This window comes from Erythrolamprus reginae, chromosome 3 (genome assembly GCF_031021105.1).
Source record: "Erythrolamprus reginae isolate rEryReg1 chromosome 3, rEryReg1.hap1, whole genome shotgun sequence".
Classification (NCBI taxonomy): Eukaryota; Metazoa; Chordata; class Lepidosauria; order Squamata; family Dipsadidae; genus Erythrolamprus; species Erythrolamprus reginae.
In genome coordinates, this window is record NC_091952.1 from 136284261 (window position 1) to 136305830 (window position 21570).

General features: G+C 40.6%; 1 protein-coding gene across 2 annotated transcripts in view; it reads left to right on the top strand.

Moving 5' to 3' along the window:
- Positions 1 to 2081: 2081 nt before the first annotated feature.
- Positions 2082 to 21570, top strand: part of KIFAP3 (kinesin associated protein 3) — a 106045-nt gene continuing 86556 nt past the window's right edge. For both annotated transcript variants that reach the window (XM_070746809.1, XM_070746810.1), the window contains exons 1-8: positions 2082 to 2222; positions 3507 to 3638; positions 8477 to 8631; positions 12892 to 12947; positions 14304 to 14445; positions 20113 to 20212; positions 20367 to 20491; positions 21401 to 21499. In XM_070746809.1, the coding sequence (XP_070602910.1) occupies positions 2191 to 2222; positions 3507 to 3638; positions 8477 to 8631; positions 12892 to 12947; positions 14304 to 14445; positions 20113 to 20212; positions 20367 to 20491; positions 21401 to 21499 (841 nt within the window). In that variant the 5' untranslated portion in view covers positions 2082 to 2190. The remainder of the gene's footprint in view (positions 2223 to 3506; positions 3639 to 8476; positions 8632 to 12891; positions 12948 to 14303; positions 14446 to 20112; positions 20213 to 20366; positions 20492 to 21400; positions 21500 to 21570) is intronic.

The window sequence follows — 21570 nt, forward strand, 5'->3', positions numbered from 1 at the left end:
CATGTTGCTTAGGTATCAGACAAATGATTAGCCGACTGGGGTCTCAAAAATAAACTGAAAAATAAATTGTATTCAAATGAAAGTAATCTAATTGCTGAAATTTTAGTCTATTCCTTTTCAATAAACCTTAGCAAGGAAAATCAAATAAAATCTTGTTTTCTGTTGTAATCAGCTGGATACCTACAGTTCACCAGAGGGCTATCATCTCAACAAGTCAATCTCTTCCTCTATAGTTCTAAGCTCTGGCAGCCACCATCAGTTTGTAGTAATCTCCAGATATGTTGGATTAAATTTATTACCTCCATGCTCTGTCCTCACTTGATCATCTGCTATCCCAGGTTTCTTTCCACAAATATCTGTGAATCCTCGTCAATCTTCAGCCTGACACCAGTTGTTTTCTGGATTCTAGCCACCAGTGGTCCTCGGTGTTCCCAGATTCTGCTTGTTATTCACCAATCCAGTGATTTTTTTTCCCTCTTCTTCAGAATTCTGTTTTATATCACTTTTGTCTGTCGTCAATGTTTCCCACCTACCAATGAGTATGAGGCTGAATTTCCCTATTTTCTTAGGATATGGGCCGGAATGAAGATATTTAATTGTCCAGTTGAGAAACTGCCAGAAGAAACATGGGAGAAATTCACTAATCAAGACACTTCAAATACCTTAGGCCTGTTTTGGTAATGATGAAAGACTAAAGGGATTACTATAGAATATGAGTATGAAAGGAACAGGGCATTGTTCCTTTCATTATGTTTATTTTTGTCTTGTACTTCTAAGACATTATTGTTGAATCCATGGAGATAGAAGCAAGCAGAACTCCAATATCCACTGATGATGCACGCAAGGCCAATGTTTTATTGTCAGAACTTGATCACTTCATAAATGGTCTGTTAATGCCCCCCCTTCTGAAACAACAATTAAGTAATGTAGTGGGGCAGAGAAGTGTAGAATAATAGAATTGGAAGAGATTTTGGAAGTTTTCTAGTCCAACCCTCTGCTCAAGGAGGAGATCCTATACAATTTCAGACAAATGGTTGTTCAGTCTCTTTTTGAAAGCTTCCAGTGATGGAGTCCGCCAATTTCTGAATGCAAGCTATTTCATTGGTTGATGGCTCTCACCTTTAGGAATTTCCTCCTTAATTCTAGGTTGCTTCTCTGCTTGGTTAGCTTGCATCATATCTTGTTTTATCTTTTGGTTCTTTGGAAAATAGTTTGATCCCCTTGACTTTGTAGCAGATCCTCAAATATTGGAACAATTCTATCATATCTCTGGTAGTCCTTCTGTTATTTCTAATACAGTATACTCTTTCTCTAAGCTCTGTATTAACATTTCACAATAGAATATAAATGAATAAAAAAACGGGTAATTTGTCTGTCTCAGGAAATACGCCTCTATCAACTGTTTTCTAGAGTTTGGATGTGGAAAATGTCAAACTGTGAATTGAAGACAAAACTTAAATCTTCAAGTATAGAAGTGTAGACAGAACACATTTAAGCATGTAACATAGTGAAAATCAAATTCACTATTGCTTCTAAATTATGTCTTTATTTCTAATTACCACATGCTCACGAGTCAATATTGCATGGCTAAATTTAGAAATTTACAAAACGGAAAGGCAGCTAGACTTTATTTATTTATTTATTTGTTTTGTCCAATGCACAATAATACACAATGAGGGTTATAGAGGATATAATCAGGTAGAATGTATTAAAGGGGGAATAGAGAAGAAAATAAAGGAGTGAAATATAACTATGAGAGAATAGCAGGAAACGATATAGGTATAGAAGAGAAGATAGAGGAGATATAGGAGAGACAATAGGACAGGGGAAGGTAGGCACTCTGGTGCACTTTTCTCATAGAAAAGTCAAAAATCTGTACTGTATCTTTATTCAGCCTAGCCGCGATCAAAAACTAAAAGTTTTCAAGTTCATTTACGAAAGCTCCATTTTGACAAACAGCAGCGAATTTTATACATTCTACTTTTCCACCCACGGCTTCCCAAGCGAGTCTCTCTCTCTCTCCTCTCTCAGCCCTCTGCGTCTGCGCATCGTCCTGCGACTTGCGCTTGCGCAGCTCGACTCGCTTTTTTCTCCCTTGGTAACGGAACCCAACCCAACCGGTCCCTGCCTCTCGGCTTCGGTCGCCCTCTCCTTCCCCGCCTTCTTTCCGGTCGACCGTCCGTCGCCGCTATGCAGGGGGAGGATGCTCGGTACCTCAAAAGGTAATGGAAGTCGAAGTGGAGCGGGAGAGCGAGGAACGCATTGAACCGAGAGTTAAGAGTAGAAGGCCGAGTAGGGGCGCGGTTCTTCTGCGGGAGAAAATGGCAGCGGGGGGCGGGATTCCCCAGCAGACAAAGCTGGCTGGGGAATTCTGGGAGTTGAAGTCCCCCAGGCTTAATGTTGCCAAGGTTGGAGACCGCTGCTTTAGTGGGTAACACAAAATCCCTTCATCCGAAGCAAAGTTGTTGGTGCCTAGTCCACTGAATTTCTTTATTTCTTTATTTTTATTTCTTTATTTCTTTATTTTATTTGTCATACAAATATAGTATTGTATTGTAGTATGTTTAACATAATATAAGTATAAAGTAGAGATAGAAAAGATAAAAAAGACATTAGGATAGGAACGGTAGGCACAAATGTGCACTTATGCAAGTATGTAGTGACATAATGCAGATGCCGGCCTTGAAGCTATTCCAAGGCTCTTCATGTGTTCCCAGTAAACCAATATAGAGGCCCTCCTTGGACTGTAATTTTTTAAGGAAGAGGGGTTGAATCTGTAAAACAAACTCTGAAAAGGGGAAGAGTGAAAAAGTCAGGAATGGAGATATAGGATGGGGAATGATGATTAGGAAAACTAGATTGAGCCGCCAGACTGGTTATTGTTGAATGTATAGGTGAGCCTTTGGTCTGATTTAATTGCACAGTACTGTATTTTCTCATGGTGTTGTCTGATGTATGAGATCTGAGAACTGCCAAGTCCAAATTTTGAATATGGTTTTAGTCTTGGATTGAAGGAAACCTGGAGGCCCTTTTTTGTTTACTCTAGTGGTAAGAATGATCTCTTCTGTCAAACTGGGGGTAATAGCTCAAGCTAAAATGGTATAAATTACATTGCTCACAATGGGAAAATAATATATTGTCCATGTTTACATTTTACCATGGGAATTGCCATTCCCTCTACTGATGTTATGGATGGTCACTACTGCTTGTTGGCGGGATATAGTTTCATTGTGAGCCGCCCCGAGTTTGCGGAGAGGGGCGGCATATAAATACAATAAATCTAATCTAATCTAATCATTTTGTTAAAACTTGCATAGCTTACAAGCTGAAAGTAATATAAAGGAAGCATATGTAACAGCTGCTTTATAAAACAAAATATAGATTGTCTTGATGAATTCAAACTTGTGAGCTACTACAACCTGCAAAAATACTCAAAAATGTTTTCTGTGCTTAGTTGAAATAAAAATTTTAGGGTTTTAATTCATTATTTAATTTTTACTTAATAGAAAGGTAAAAGGAGGAAATATTGATGTACATCCATCAGAAAAAGCACTTATAGTTCATTATGAAGTGGAAGCTACAATTCTTGGGGAAATGGGAGATCCTATGTTGGGAGAGCGTAAGGAATGTCAAAAAATGTAAGTTTACAATATTCAAGCAAACCTTTGTTCAAAAGCCTTTGATATCACTTTGGATATCTGATGTTGTTTTTACATTCTTCTTTAAAGATTGAATTAGAAAAATATGAGGACTTAATTCAATTTTAAATTTTTTTATACATTTAGTAAGAAAAGATGTTAAGCACATTATATTTATTTTAAATCATTTAAAATATATCAAAGGTTCTTTCTATGCCCTCCAATATTTTATTAAGGGATCCAAAATATTTATAGCACTTTTCCAATTGCAATCAAGATCCATAATATCAAAGAAAAAAAATGAATTTGTTACTTTATGTTAGATCGATGATGGCTAACCTTTTCTAGACGGAGTGCCCAAGACATGCGTGCATGTGTGCTCCCGAACCACCCAAATGCAATACACGAGGCCCCGTGCATGCGTCCTGCCCCCTGCGCATGCTTCACCTCCCATGAGTGTGTGTCCCCCCCCATGCATGTGTAGCAGAGACCTGAAGACCAGTTGGCTGGCAGGAGGTGCACATGTATGAACGGCAGAGCTGAACAGGGGTGACGTGTCATCAACCCTAACCGTTAGATGATTGATTTATCCTCATGAACAAATACATAACTTTTAAGTATATTTGATTTAACCACTCTCCAAGCAGAAATTGTTTGCTGCTTTATTTTAGTTAAAAAAAAATCTTATGGCAAGTTCTTTTTGCACAAACTGATTGTGTTTATTTTCCCTTTGCATGTGCTTGTACAGTACTGTATATTTTGCCATGGTTTAGCATGGTTAACTAAATTGGTTTATAGTCTAATTGCTAGATTTTTCTAATTGCTAGTAAGGCATTTGACAAAGCAGACCACAACCTATTTATTAGTAAGTTAGAAAAATGTGGGATAGTCAGCATCACCACCAGATTGATTTATAACTGGCTGACAAAGCGCATTCAGCATGTAGTCCTTAATAGAACTATGCCTACATGGAGGGAAATATATAGTGGGGTATCCCAAGGTTCTATCTTAGGCCCAGTACTCTTCAATATCTTCTTAAATACTTTTGATGAGATAATAAAATGGGAACTCATCAGATTTGCACACAACACCAAACTGGCAGGAATAGCCAACACCTGAAAAGACAGGTTGAATCCAGAAGGATCTTAGACTTGAACATTGGGCCCTATCTAACAAAATGAAATTTGGTGGTGAGAAAAATAAAGTATAGAATACAGAAACAGAATAGGTAGAACCTGGCTCAATAGCAGTAACTACAAGAAGTATCTAAGTGGACTATCACTTAGATATATGTTGTGAGCTGCCCGGAGTCCTCTGAGAGGGGCGGCATACAAATCCAATAAATAAATAAATATAAGCCAGCAGCATGTTGCAGCCGCCCAAAAGGCCAGTGCCTTTTGGATTAACATGGATTAACTCAAGATCATGTGAAATGTTAGTATCATTTTATAATGCCTCGGGAAGATCATAATTGGAATATTGCATCCAGTTTTGGTTGCCACCATTTGAAAAAGATGTAGAGGGTTGTTTTGGCCCGCTGGAGACAGACTTGGACAATGAGGTTGGGGAAGAACCTGAGCCAGTTCTAGAGCCCGAGAATGGCTCTGATGGGTACTCAGTGTCGGACACAGAGATAGAACTAGGGCCCTCTGGCATTTTCCAGCCTTTGGAGTCAGAGATGAATGAGAAGGAGGAACAGCTGGAGCCTGTTTCAGCTGTGCCTATGCACAGAGCAGATAAGAGAGGTGAACACGGAGGACAATGAGATGAGCCAGAGGATAATGAGATGAGCCAGCTGGGGAAGCAAAACAAATGTGGAAACTGACTGGCCCCTCTCTGACTGGGGAGTAAATAGGAGGAGAGGGGAGTGGTTTGATTGTTGCAGACAACCATTCACATTTCTAGAAAGTTTGCTCCTTGTGTGTTTTGTGTGACAAAGACGGCCTTGCCAAAACTGAGGTTTGTCTATTTCTCTATTTGAACTGACTTAATTTGCAGCCTCCCAGCTGGGAGCTCACAGAATTGCATTTATCATAACAGGCTGATAAGGACTATTGTTTCAGTTAACTTTATTCAGGACTCTTGCCAGAACTTTCTGTTGGTGAATGTAGTTAAATAAAGAAAGATTTTTCTTTGAGGAGAATCTGTTTCTTGCTTCTGCAAAGGCCAGGTCAGAACAAGATTGGAAAGAATGTAGAAAAGACCAACAAAGATCATTAGAGGATTAGAGGCTTAAGCAAATGAAGAACGGTTGCAGGAATTGCATATGTCTAGTTTATGGAAAGAAGGACTAGAGGTGATGTGATAGTAGTGTTCCAATATTTGAGGGGCTGCCATAAGGAAGAGGGGGTCAACCTATTTTCCAAAGCAAGTGAAGGCAAGGCAAGAAGCAATAGATGGAAATTGATTAAGGAGAGAAGTGACCTAGAACTAACGAGAAATTTCCTGACTAGAATAATTAACCAATGGAATAGATTGCATTCAGAAGTTCTCCATCACTGGAGGTTTTTAAGAAGAGATTGTCAAATAAGCAATGAAAAAACAATCAATATTAATAAAAATCTTAGGATACAAGCAGCAAGTTACAGTCATATAGTCCTAAGTGGGAAGAAAAGGACGATAGGAACGATGAGAAAAAACTAGTAGAAATAGAAGTGCAGACTTAGTAAAAGTTTGACAGTATTGAGGGAATTATTTGTTTAGCAGAATGATGGCGTTCAGGAAAAAAACTGTTCTTGTGTCTAGTTGTCTTGGTGCGCAGTGCTCTGTAGCGATGTTTTGAGGGTAGGAGTTGAAATAATTTTGTCCAGGATGTGAGGGGTCAGTAAATATTTTCACTGCCCTCTTTTTGACTCATGCAGTATACAGATCCTCAATGGAAGGCAGGTTGTTGTTAAAAGAAAAGTTGTTAAAAGAAAAAAATGCAGTAAACGCAAACATATTTTCTAATCTGTGCCTAATTATCTGCTGAGGTTCTGTTGAATCCTTGACTTAATGAACACTCATTCAGTGACCATCCAAAATTACTCACCCATGGTACCCTTCTTCCATGCCACAGCACCTACCCCTACATTCCTTGCCTATGACATTTGCCTGTTCCTGTTTAAAGACTTGCATGCTCCTGGGATTATAGTAGCAACGTGAACTGCTGGGATTGCTGTCACTAAGCAATGCGGTCATTACATTTTATGACAGCAATCCCAATTTCTTTTGCTGTCCTAATGGAGGACTTCCTTTAGCAAGACAGAAATGCTGTTAGGGAACAGACATCTTGACTTCCCTGAAATCTTAGTTCCCAGGGGAGGAACAGTTATGGCTTGAGGATATGAAGGCTGCTTTAAAAGATTGCTGGAAAGCTACAACTTGTATTGAATGTGGTACCTAGGCTGTTGATGGCTTTTATAGAAAAAAATGTATAAAACATTCTGTAAATAAAGTTACTGCATTGGTTGCCAGTAGGCCTTTGGATTAATTTAGAGTGCATGGCATGGCACTGAGTAAGTCTGCCTGACTTTGAAATGGAGAGCGGTGGGGGGGTCATAAGATGGTTGTGGCCCCACTCCATGGACCACATTGCATCTTGAAATATGTTTGGCTTTTTTTTACTTCTGATAGAAAGCTCTGAAAGGGTTTCTTTTTTAAGATGGCCTTTGATGCCTTGGTGCAGGGGTGTCAAACTCAAGGCCTGCACAGCCATCCTGGAAATGGTAAACCTCACCCCACACACACCCTTGTCCCAGTGGGCACCCATGTAAGCAGGAAGTGACGGAGCACATGTGTGCACAGGCCTGCCCCATGCCATCCCGGCAGACGTGCGTGCACACAGGGGGACATGGACAGGACGGGGTGGGCTGGACCCTTATGCGCTGACTGCCTCCTGTGTACACACATGCCTGCCAGGATGGCGTGGGCCAGGCCAAAGTGTCACATGCGCCTGTTACTTCCTGCACACATGCGTGTCTGCTAGGAAGGGATGGGCTGGGCTGAAGTGATGCTGGCCGACCCTCTTATCGTTTCCAGGTCACCCACACTTATCAGCCTTTCAGATGTATGTGCGTGGGGTGGTGGTGTCCAGCAGCAGGGACTCCACAGTTGGCCCCCAAAAAAATTGGTGTGGCTGTGGCGGCAGAGAGAGTTGGGGATGCAGTGAATCACACTCCTGTGCATGCCTGCTCCATCCCATGTGGCTGGGACGGGACAGGCAGCTACCCTGTGCATACAGCAGGCTGGACCACATACCTCTCCTCTTCACCTCTGCCTGAAGCTACTGCTGCCACTGCTGGCCAAGACAAGGTGAGAAGTGGGTGGGTGGTTGCTGCCTACTCTGTGTTGTGTGCTTGTGCTTGCAGTTGCAGAGCAGGTTGCTGCTGGTCATCTTGCCCCCCTTGCCAACGTCTTGCCCTCGGCCCACACTTGCTGCACATTCCCCTCATGCACCTGATGCACCTCAGCACTGCTGTGGAATACCAGGCTCTCCCAGCCCAAAGGAGGCAAAGTGGGCAGCTAGATAGTCCATGTAGATGTGGTACAGTGCTCCCAGGCCCCATAGGCAAAAGACGACCACTGCAAGCGGGGAAAGCCAGATCCTCATCGGCGCCATTTCACTGAACTTGGAATGCTGGTTGGAATGCTGAGTCAACCTTGTGCTTGTCAGGATCAAACCCAAGGCTGTGAGCAGAATTTGACCTGCAATACTGCATTCTAACCACTGCACCACCACCAAATTGTAAAATAATTTATATTTTTAAGACATTGAGTTTTATACATTTTAAACTAAATGTTGAAGACAGAATTTGTGTGCAAGATGAAAATAAAAGCTGCTGTGTTTTATTTTACAGCATTCGGTTGAAAAGTCTCAATGCAAATACAGACATTTCTTCCTTGGCTCGGAAGGTGGTAGAGGAATGCAAACTTATTCACCCCTCCAAACTGGCTGAGGTGGAACAATTACTCTATTACCTGCAAAATCGCAGAGATACCTCATCTGCCAAAGGTGAGCAAAACAAGTTCACATGGGAAACAAATTGTATGTGGTATGATCACTTTTTCCTTTGAAAATATTGGATTGGAATTGAATGGAATAGAATAAGGAAAGAAAAAATGGAATGGAATGGAATGGGTCCCCCTTCTCCAGTAGGAGAACCATTTCAGATAAGTGACTGTCTAGACTCTTCTTAAAACCATCCAGTGATGGAGCACCTACGATTTCTGGAGGCAAGCTGTTCCACATTGTCCTCACTGTTAGTAAATTTCTCCTTGATTCCAGCTTCTCTCTTCCATTAGGTTCCAAATTTTGTTTCTTGTCCAGCCTCTGATGCTTTGGAGAATAATTTGAATCCCTCTTCTTTGTGGCAGCCCCTCAAATATTGGAATACTGCTATCATGTCACCCCTAATTCTTCTTTTCTTTAAACTATCCCCATGATGACGCACCTATAGCATGCATGCCAGAGGTGGCACGCAGAGTCTCTCTGTGGGTCCACATGCATGCTGGCCAGTTGATCTTCACACACTGGAACGCCGGAAACTTGAGGACCAGCTGGCTAGTGCGCATGCGCAGGTCGGCCATCTAGTCTTCGGGTTTCCAATGCTCTGGAGCTCGCACATGTTTCGTTTTAGGCACTAGGTGCTCAAAATGTTTGCCATCACTGGTCTAGCCAAACCCAAATCTTGCAGCCATTCTTCATATGTTTTAGTCTCCAGGACTTTAATCATCTTAGTTGTTCTTCTCTAAACTTTTTCCAAAGTCTCAACATCTTTTTTGTAGTATGGTGACCAAAATTGGTTGCAGTATTTGAGGGATGGTCTTACTAGGGTTTTATAAAGCGGTATTAATACTTCATGTGATCTTGATTCTATGCCTGTTTATACAAACCAGGATTGTATTAGCCTTTTTGGCTGCTGCTGCACACTGCTGGTTCATATTCAAGTGATCATCCACTAGGACTCCAAGGTCTCTCTCATAGTTAATGTTTTTGAACCAGGTCTTGCCTAATCTGTACTTATAACATTGGTTTTGCCTGCCTAAATGTAAAACTTTGTTTTTCTCCATGTTTAATTTATTTTGTTGGATAGGGCCCATTGTTCAAGTTTGTCAAGATCTTTTTGGATCCTGAACCTGTCTTCTGGGGTGTTGGCTGTTCCTGCCAGTTTAGTATCATCTGCAAATTTGATGCGTTTCCCTTCTATTTCCTCATCTAACTAATTTATGAAGATACTAGTAGCTCTGTGGCCATGCTTTACTACGAAACTGAACTCCTTAGCATGGAGTAGAATGTCTAAACTCCCAGCCCACAGGCTGGATGAATCACTGCTGGCCATCCTCATTGGCAGTTGGAATAGAGTTATTTTCAGTTGGGGAAGGGGAGTAGAATGTCTAACTGCTTAGCATCCGAGCACATTAATAATAATATAAGTAATAACTAATAATCTGATGGTCATTTCAAAAACTCCTTTATTAGCGAACACCAGGAAACCAAAAGGAAGGTACATGCCAAATTTCAAGTCTGTAGACTTTATAGTTCTGGAGATTTTGTGATGATGCATGAATGATATTTGGCTTTTATATATATACAGTAGGTTGAAGAGTGCTATGCTTAAGATGGAGCCTTGTGATACCCCACTACTTATTTCTTTCCATGTAGATGTAGTATCCTTAAGGAATACTCATTGAGTATGGTTTGTCAGCCAGCTACAAATCCACGTGGTAATGGTGATGTCTATCCCACATTTTTCTATCTTACCAAGAAGTAGGTTGTGGTCTATTTTGTCAAATGCCTACATAAATCTAAGTAAACTATGTCCACAAGCATTTCAGGGGTCTAATTTAGTGACTTTGTCAAAGATGAAGTTAGATTGGTTTGGCATGATCTGTTTTTAACAAACCCATGCTATCTACTAGTTATAACTTTATTTGCTTCTAGTTGTTTGCAGACCTGTTTTTATCTTTTCCAGGATTTCCCCAGATATTGATGTTAGACTCATTGGACTGTAGTTTCCTGAGTCTACCCCCCCCCCCCCCCTTTGAAGATGGAAGCCACATCAGCCCTTTCCCAATCCTTAGGTACTTCCCCAATGCTCCAGGATTTTTGAAAGATATGGTACAATGGTTCTGAGATAGCATCTGCCAGATCCTTTAGAACTCTGGGATGTATGCTGTCAGGTCCCAGTGATTTATATTTGTCAAGATCAGATAGGTGTTCTACAATTTTTTTTTTGCTTATTTTAACTTTTATTTCTAGATGGTCTTTTACAGTTACATTTTTGGTAGGTTGAGCTATAATTTCTTTTTGCATTAAGACTGATGCAAAGAATAAATTAAGCAGTTCTGGTTTCTGCCTGCTGCCTATTACTGACCTTCCGAAAGATAGTGAAGACTTGGCTTTTCCGGCAGGCTTGTCACGGCTGAATTCTGTCGATTAGGCTGAATTCTATCGATTAGTTAGGTATGTATGTTGATTGGATTGTTGTAGGTTTTTAATATGATTTTATTGCTTTATTATTTTATTTATAATTATAATTATAATTATTTATTTTAATGTTTAATTTTAATATTACTATTGACTTATTCTATTATTGCATTATATTATGTTTTGTATTGTTGTAAGCCGCCCTGAGTCCCACACGATTTGGCGGCATAGAAATCAATCAGTCAGTCAGTCAGTCAGTCAGTCAGTCAGTCAGACAGACAGACAGACAGACAGACAGACAGACAGACAGACAGACAGACAGATAGATAAATATCTGTGACTTTTTTTTTTGGCTTTCCTGTCTTCATCTTTGCAGATTGTGGCTATCTGCTGATCATCAACCTTAGTTAAATGTCCCTCTTTCCATTTTTTGTACTTATCCTTTATCAGAGAGATCTTTGTGCAGCCATGCTTGTTTGTTCTTGGATTTGTCGTTTTTTGTTTTCAGTGGTATTGTGCTGGACTGGACTTTTATGATTGCATTTTTCCGAGACTCCCATACTTCTTGAGTTGTTTTCCGCCTTTTAGAATTTTCATCCATGGAATCTTTCCTAGGCTCTCTCTGAGTTTGTTAAAATCAGCTCTTTTAAAGTTTAAGACATTGGTTGGATTATTTTCTGTTGCTTGTGTTTGCATTATATTGAATTTCAGTATGACATGTTAACTTTCATCCTAGGTTCCGGAAACTTCCACTCTCTCTATCATTTTTACTCTGTTAGTAATATTGAGAGGAAAAGGGCAGGGAAACAAATTGTAGGAGATATGAGCACTTTTTCTTTTGAGAATATTGAGAGGAAAAGGGCAGTACTGTTGGCAATCATTATTTCAACTAGGATAATTGGTAAATTTATGGAAAAGCAATGATCACTTATGTATTGAAATGAAATTTAGCACTATTGGTTTTGATATGTTGTTGTTGTTGTTGTTGTTGTTGTTATTATTTAGATTTATATGCCGCCCCTCTCCGAGGACTCAGAGCGGCTCACAACAAATAAAACATCTTATACAAATCCAATGTTACAAACAGTTTTAAAAGACCCGTATTAAAAACAGTCATGCAACCCAAACATACCATACATAAAGTCAAGACAGCTAAGGATATATCAATTCCTCCATGCCTGGCGACATAGATGAGTTTTCAAAAGTTTGCGAAAGGCAAGGAGGGTGGGGGCAGTCCTAATCTCTGTGGGAAGCTGATTCCAGAGTGCCGGGGCCGTCACAGAGAAGGCTCTTCCCCTGGGTCCCGCCAGACGGCATTGTTTAGTCGACGGGACCTGGAGAAAGCCAACTCTGTGGGACCGAACCAGTCGCTGGGATTCGTGCGGCAGCAGGCGGTCCCAGAGATATTCTGGTCCGATGCCATGGAGGGCTTTATAGGTCATGACCAACACTTTGAATTGTGACCGGAAACTGATCGGCAACCAATGCAGACTGCGGAGTGTTGGTGTAACATGGGCATACCTAGGGAAGCCCATGATTGCTCTCGCAGCTGTATTCTGCACGATCTGAAGTTTCCGAACACTCTTCAGAGGTAGCTCCATGTAGAGAACGTTACAGTAGTCGAGCCTCGAGGTGATGAGGGCATGAGTGACTGTGAGTAGTGACTCCCGGTCCAGGTAGGGCCGCAACTGGTGCACCAGGCGAACCTGGGCATGTATGCCTGTAGAAATGCTGATATCACATTTAATTGTTCACCTACTTTGCTCTTTTTCCTAAACATGAGAAAAGGAAAGAAAAGACCTTTAAAAAATATTCAAGCCATTATTTTGTATTGTCTTTCTGCAGAAAAGAAAGAAAAATCCAGTAAACCTAAAGATCCACCACCATTTGAAGGCATGGAGGTAGGTACAATTCAATCCAATTAAACTTTAGTATTTTTCTATAATTTATACAAAAATTTTGAAACTATTAAAAATGAATCTATTTTAAATAGACTTGCATCTTATATCTCTTCATTGTTCAATTGTTTATTATTTAAAATATAACAATTTAATATGTTTTAAAAGAACTTTTAATATGTAATTTAGTTAATCCATTATTTTTTGCTTTTCCTGTTCTTTGTTTCTAATAATTATGGAACAAAATAATTATTAAAGTTTCACTAAAATTCACTATTTTACTGTAATACCAGGTCTTAGGCTGCATTTGAATTTATATACTACTAAAAATGTTTTTTTTAACCTTCAGTTGGGTGTAACATTGCATCATAGGATTCAATCATTATTCCCATGGGATTGACATTTTAATGATCTTCAGATAAATTGTATAGGCAAAGGTGTGGCCACTTCAATGCCACTATACTGCCATCACATGATCAAGATTTTTGTTACTGACTGGCAACTTTCCACAAGTAAAGTCAATGAGAAAGTTGGCAGAAATCAGGAATCACTCCCATTCCCACTGTTTCTTTGCCCAACTGTTTACCTCTTTGGGATAAGGAAAAAATTCTGAAAGAATGAACCAAGGAGTCATGGAATATCTAGTATTAACTACAATTTATAGGACTACAATTTATATACTATACAGATTAAAAGGGGAAAAGGGGAAAAGGTGATATGGAGCATACTTCTAATGTAGAGTTTGCCAGCAACTTCTTAAAGCTACTACATCTTTTCCCAAATACACATTACTGCATTCTTCAATCACAATCCTGGAAAAGGCATGTTTGGTTTCAGATTTGCTGGCAGATGCTGCGTGCACATCTGCATGCCTTTCAAATAATCTTTCTATTATAATTCTGGAGCATAGCAATGTGTTATCATTTTCTGTTTCTTGTATGTTAACTGACAAAGAAGCAGTTCCATTCCAAAAATAAAATTCATTGGGCACAAGTTCTTTGAACTTGATTATTTTCCTTTAGGCTAGATAGCATCAGTTCACTACAGGAAAACAGTCAGTGAACAACAAGAATCCAGGAGTTCAAATTTGAGTTCCATATATTCTCTACAATTGTAATATAGGGTAGCACATTCATATTCATATTATTCAAGATTAATTATTTTATTTAATTATTTTCCTTCAAATTAATCTGGTTTTATATTTCTCTCAGTTCTGTTTATAAAAAAAGTTTACTTTTTAACACAAATTATTGTCTCTTCAATGTATTTGGTCTCTTTTCATGTTTAACTTTTCTTATAACTGTTTGTTTATGTCTTATATTCCTCTATATTCTAATTTTCCTTGCCTGGTGTTTGCAGATTGATGAAGTAGCTAATATTAATGACATGGATGAGTACATTGAATTGCTATATGAAGATATTCCTGATAAAGTTCGTGGCTCTGCACTTATTCTGCAGCTGGCCAGAAATCCTGATAACTTAGAAGAACTCCTCCTTAATGGTAATTATCAGATTAATGCTACTATGATTGGGGTGGCTTTTGGTTCAATAAGTGAGGTAAATTTAGCTAATAGCAATAGCTATTTTACTGACCCTGGAGGATGGAAGGCTGAGTCAATCTTGAGCTAGTAAGAATTAAACTGCTGAACTGCTAGCAGCCAGCAGCATTAGCCTGCAGTATTGCATTTTAACCACTCTGTCACCATGGCTCTAATCAGGTAAAGGAATCCCACAAGAAATATTAGTTTGTGTTCAGAATAACTAATCCTTAATTAAAAATGCAATTATTCAGAATAACATAGTGGTTATTCACTGACTCTTGAACTCATTAAATATTTGGCTATAATGAGATAGCACAATAACTATTTTTGGTAATAGTGACTATCTTGGTTTGATTGATTTGAAAATCTAAGAAAAAAATAATGTAAAAAAAAGAAATTGTTTATGGTTGCCAGTTTGTGTTTTTTAGAGACACAATTGATTTATAGTCAAAGATTTTTTGTTTGCTACTATTCTGAATTTTTAAATTTTATTCATGGTGATTCATGTCCAGACTTTTTTAGGAGGTTGCAATTTAAAATTTATGTACTCCACAGAACGTCTCATTAAAAGCACTAGTGTTTTTCTTATGTAAGTCAGTAAGGGGGCAAGTTAAGGTGTATAGTACTTTAAAGATAATATTAACTCAATGCACATTCCAGTGTCTATAAATATAGGAAATTATGTTAATTACAGTGGTACCTCATGATACGAACCCCTCGTCTTACGAACAACCCGAGATACAAACCCGGGGTTCAGAAAATTTTTGCCTCTTCTTACGAACTTTTTTCTTCTTACGAACCCGCCGCCATGGAGAAGCCCCGCCGCCCAGCTGTCGCTTTTTGAAACAGCGGGGGTTTCCCAGCATCCTCCTGAACCCGAAAGCCAAACCCTAACTTCCGGGTTCGGCGTTCGGGAGGCCGCCAAGAAGCCCCCCGGCTGTTTCAAAAGGTGACAGCCGGGTAGCAGGGCTTCCCAGCGGCCTCCCCAATGCCGAACCCGGAAGTTCGGCAAAAGTTCGGGTTCGGGAGGCCACTGAGAAGCCTGGGTGTCACCTTTTAAAACAGCCGGGGTGCTTCCCAGCGGTTCCGGGAGAAGCGCTGGGGAGGAACAGAAGGGCCGGCTTGCCTCAATCCCCAGCGCTTCTCCTAGGAACACAGGGACGGCGAAGGGGCAGTGGGGGAGAGAAAAGGAGAGAACGGGAGGCTCAGGACTCGGTCATTCGCAGCGCTGGCTGGCAACTTTTCTTTTTAGCGCTGGAGAGGCAAGCTGGCCGTATCTATCCACCCACCCACCCATCCATTCATTGATCCAGAGGCTTGCCTTAGAACGGAATAGAAACCGCTTGATCTTTGGCAGCCGGGCTGCCTCTCCTTTGCAATGATAGACGAATCTGCCTAAGTGAAAGTCCCGTCCCACCCCCCAATTTTCGTTACGTATCCAGGAGTCCAGACTGGCAACTGTTTCAGTTTTCTCCTCAGGCAAGCCTGGCTGGCTGGATAAATGGATGGATAAATGGATGGGTGGGTGGGTGGGTGGGTGGGTGGGTGGGTTGATGAATGGATGGATGGATAGATGGATAGATAGAGAGATAGAGAGATAGAGAGATTGAGAGAGAGACAGAGAGATAGAGAGATAATGGATGGATAGATAAATAGATAGATAGAAAGAAAGAAAGAGAAAGAAAGAAAGAAAGAGAAAGAAAGAAAGAAAGCCCCCACCCGGGTTTTGTGAAGGCCAGCCCATTGCTGGCCCAGCACACCACGAAAACACGCTCAGTCGGAGGGGGGCGAACACCAACGGAAAAGACAGGAAAGCCCCCCCCCCCCATCCACACACAAACCCCTCCAGGGAAACATGAGGCTGCGAAGCTGCGTGAGGCACATATGGGAGGAAGCCTCTGAGGAGAAGGTTGAATGGGGGAGAAATAAAGAAACCCGTGTTCGCTAGTGCCTCAGCTGCTCTCTCGTCCTCAGGCAAAGCCGTGTCCAGGGGGCGAGCCCAGCACAGCCGACAGGCAGCTTCTGGTGTTGTTGCAAAGGAGAGGCAGTTAGACTCTCTCTCTCTCTCTCTCACACACACACACACCTCTCTTTTTCCCTTCCTCTCTTTCTTCTTCTCTTTCTCTTTCCGATGGGCAGGAAGGGCGAAGAGGACTCAGAACGGTTTCTCCTAGACGGGGCTGCTCAGGATTAGAGGGAGGAGAAGCGGCGGCCAGATTAGGACTCCAGATGGTTACTTCAATTGGGCGCCCCTTCCTTGTCCGGGGAGAAAAAGGGGAGCATGTGACTGTCCCCACGGGCTCCAGAGGAGGAGAAGGAAGGGGGCATCTTGTCAAGGGAGCCTTGATTGAAGCTGAAGCGCCGGGATTCTCCTTTGCCGTCAGCGAAAACTTCTCCCCCCCTCCACGCATAATGCTTGCACGCATTATTCGCTTTCCCATTGATTCCTATGGGATACATTGTTTCATCTTACGAACTTTTCACCTTACGAACTTCGTCCTGGAACCAATTATGTTCGTATCATGAGGTATTACTGTACTTTCAAAAACCATCTGAGGGACCATTGTGAAGAGCACTCGGATTATATGGTGGATAACATTGCTTTGAAAGAGGCAGTGATGTGTCTCCTGTTCACCATCCTTGGATCCAAAGTTTTTCAAAAATTATCAGTCTCTAACCTTCCTTTTTAAATTTAATTTAATTTAATTTAATTTAATTTATTTGACTTCTATGCCACCCAATCCCAATGGGACTCAGACTTTTAGGGTAGGCTATTGAGAATGTAGTCAATCCGTAGCTGATAAGAATACTGGAGGGAATGGATTATCTACATCAGATGTGACCAACTGAGGCCTGGTGCCCCATGCGGCCCTGGATAGTTACTAATGTTTCCCCATAAGATTGTAAACTTCCAACATTATTATAAAACTATATTATATATTTATATGTGACTCAAGACAATTCTTATTTTTTTCAGTGGAGTCCAGCCAAGTCAAAAAGTTGGATCCCATGATCTAGATCTGTTTTGGTCTCGTTTAAAGCTAGGATTTAATATTGAGACAGCCTTGGTCGTGCTTGCTGATGACTTGTGATGGAGCTGGGATGTTGATGGCACACCCATCCTTGTGCTTTTTGATCTTTTGAGATAGGAGCATTGCATTATTGTGCTTCTCTTCTTTCTCTGGAGATAGTACTAGATCCATAGGACCTATTCAAATAGCTTGGGATTCAAATAGTTTGGGATTTTGCATTGTGTGGGATTATTTTTCAGTAGTACTGTATAGGCTTTAAATCCATGTTGGGTTCCAGGAATTCCATTGTATAGCATGCTGCTAGTATGCCCAATTCCCTAAGCTGATTTTAGGCTTATACAATGAACAATGGTATCATATCTTCATCTATTTCATTTTGAGTGCACCAAACATTCTAGATGACTCAATCCAATAAGCATACCCTCAATCCATATCACTCTCTTACTCAACCTATTAATGCAACTCCCTTTTTCTCTCCATGGGGGGAAATGATATGATATCTTTTTTTCCAGAGTAGGAGGAGAAATGTCCAATCCTAACTATTCTCCAGCCTATAGGAGAGTCCACAGTCAGTGGGTTGACCTCCGTCGGTCAGCCAATCAGGACTGAGCCCATGTTATAAAAGCTCAAGTTCTGTCAATCTTCCCACTTTTTTCCTCAGTCCTCAGCAGGACAGGATGTGTGGTCAACCTACTGACTGTGTTTTCTTTCGTTTGCTACCTTCGTCTTCCTCTTTTCACCTATCAGGTAATTTAAAAAAAACCACCTCCCATTTATCCTCCTCCCCTTCAGCCGCTGCTCTGGGAAGGCACATTGTGAGGTTGGAAGATTCGTCCTTCCCAGCTGGGCTGGCAGGCCAGCCAGATCGCTCCTAAGAAGAGCGATTTTCTTGCCGCTTGTAATTGGAGCCTTGAGCAACTGGTCGGGGGAGAGGTAATTTGCATTGCACAGCCGAAAGCCCTTCCCGGAGGCCTTTCTAGCCGGCGAATACGCTGAAGCGGGAGTCATCCCGAGGACGCAATTTCGGCTTGCTTACAAGTATTGGCTTGCGAATCCGCTCGGTCTCCCTTGTAATTAATTCAGTGCCTCACAGCTGATCAGCTCCTGTGGCAGCGCGGCGCTCCACTCCGGTGCGTGTTAAAGCAGGAGAGTGAGTGATTGAACAATTGTGTAACAGCACCATTTTTTTGCAGCTGGACAGTGCAGACTCTGAGGCCTAACAGCTCTAAGCCTATCTGGGGCTCCCGCCATTTTGATCTTTCTGGTAATTCTCATACCGGTGGCCATTTTAATTACCCCAACTGCCATTTTGTCTGGGCCTTCTCGTCTGTAAGTGAACATGTCAGATTCAAATTCTGTGAGCCATGAGCCAGAGGCCTCAGGTGTGACCCCCTCAGAGGGAGTCTCAGTCCTCGGGCCCTAGCAATGTGGGGTACTTCTTTACCCATTCTAGAAAATGGGCCTTTAAAGCCAAGGAGCCATGGCCCAAAGCAACTAAGGCAGCAAAAAAAATCAGAGACCAGGATGCACAAGGCCTTGACCAAAATGTGCGACAAGGTCTCCAAGGCGGCTTCGAATAGTGATCCCTTGCCGCCTACTGACTGTGGACTCTCCTATAGGCTGGAGAATCAGCCGTTGAACTTCCTTACCTGAACGGTGATTCTCTCATGTAGGAGAGTCCACAGTCAGACTCTCTCTCTCTCATTCTCCTTAGGGTTCTAGTAGCCTAATCCTTTCTGATTTTCCTTTCTCGGCTAAGAGAGATTGCATGTCTCTGTTCTTGTGCCATATACTGTTTGTCTTGATTATCTATTGTCTGTCAATCGTTCGTACATGTTGACCACACTGAGCCCAAGCTTCGAACTTCAAAAAAAAGCGGGAAGATTGACAGAACTTGAGCTTTTATAACATGGGCTCAGTCCTGATTGGTTGACGGACGGAGGTCAACCCACTGACTGTGGACTCTCCTACATGAGAGAATCACCGTTCAGGTAAGGAAGTTCAATGGTTGATTCTCATGGGAGTCCACACAGGTCAATGAGTGGTGTGATGTTAATACAAGCAGTATATTGAGTGAGCTTTCAATCTGTTCATCCATGATAGGCAGTGTCCAGAAAGGCCTTTTATCATGTCCTGGGCTTGTATTTACTAGGTTCCCCTTTCCCATCCAGCACTCTCCTGAGATTGACACTTTTGTATTCATATCAACAAAAAAGCATGCAAGTGGGAATCAGGGATATTTCCTGCTCCTCAGAATGCATGGGAGAACTCAGTTGATGGAACAATAATATGCTTAGAGAGACCAAAAGAACAAAATTTTGTTCTCCAAGGCTAGGAGATTAATTAAATCCTTAGTGTGAAGGAGCTTGAAGCAATTACCTTTTTTGGAATGAGGATAGCCACATTGTTAAATAGCAGAAAGGTTAGGAAAAAAGAAAACTAAGCTTGAATAGAGGTTCTTCATACCCTTAATCCTTCAACCCTGATTGATGCTACTCTTTGTTATATGCATCATTTGGAGAAAGCATTCTATAATGCATTATAAATATGAACTTCATGCTATTGTTGACACAGTACTTTCCTCTTACCTTTTAGAAACTGCATTGGGTGCTTTGGCCAGGGTTCTGCGAGAGGACTGGAAACAAAGTGTAGAACTTGCTACTAATATAATATATATATTCTTCTGCTTTTCCAGGTATGTATAGTAACATATACTGTATGTAAATCAATATGTTCTGGCATCTTTATATTTTAAAATGAATATAGCAGTGGTTAGTAAGTTATGCTTGTGGGTTAATATAGGATTTACTCTGGTGCCAATACTCTGATTTTAATTATTTATAATGTAGCTTTTCTCAGTTTCATGGACTGATTACACACTATAAAATTGGAGCTCTTTGCATGAATATCATTGATCATGAGCTAAAGAGGCATGAACTCTGGCAAGAGGAACTGACCAAGAAGAAGAAAGCTGATATCCTTGTTTGTTGTTAGTAGACTAATAGACAGGCATGAATCTATCTTATTCTTACAATTTAGAGCAGTCTACTTCATTTTAGTCAGTTGTTGTGTTCACTCTCCATACTCATTTGGTTGTTCTTTAGATTCTATTATTCTGTAATTTTTAAATATTACAGTAATGCTTCAATATTGAACATATGATTTATGAAAATTGTACCCTTTTGGATATATAGGATCTATTATCAAAGAATGAATACAATATTAGTATTTTTTCTGTAGAGGTAGAAAAATGTTTTATTTTAGTGGTTATCTTAGTTTGGCAATTGCTATAAGAAATTAGTTGTGGTCTGTCACAGTCCCTTTATTTCAGGTTAGTGCAGAGAAGATATTGGTTAAAGAGAACTAGTATAAATCAACAAAATAGCAGCAAATCTGCTTTTTTGAATAGCCGTATTTATGTTGGCTGGCAATTACTGAGGCTGCTCATATGTCAGAGAAAACCAAAACATCCAAATAGTTCTAGCTTATTACAAACAATAAACTATATTCATTGTTCATTCATACTTGTTTCCTTCTTGCTCACAGAAATATCTAAGCAAGTCATGGAAACCCATTCAGTGTTTGATTTTGTGTTGGTATGAACTGGAATTTTGTTAAGGTGTTATTTTTGATTAATGGAAAAGTAATCCAAGGTTCCTGCTTATAACATTGCTAGGACATTGGTGACTGGTTAATTGTTCTTACAATCAGAAGAAGCCAGCATAGCATGTGCCAATAGGCTTTTTGAATAAGGTGTGTTATGCTATATAGATATGGCTTCTTGTAATTACAGCAGGACACATTCATCTTCCCATATCAAAAAGTGCTTTATAGGTTTTGCATTTTTAAAGTGTTGAGCATATCCTTATCTCTAAATATCCACTTGATGAAGATCCTGAAAATCAAATACTGAAAAAAGAATATGAAAAAACCTTTAAAAAGTACCAAGGTCTGGTGGTTAAGCAAGAACAACTACTTCGAGGTACAAATTTTGATTTCTAGTATGCTATAGATATTTTCTCAGCATTTAGCAGAAATTATGGGAAAGTCTGA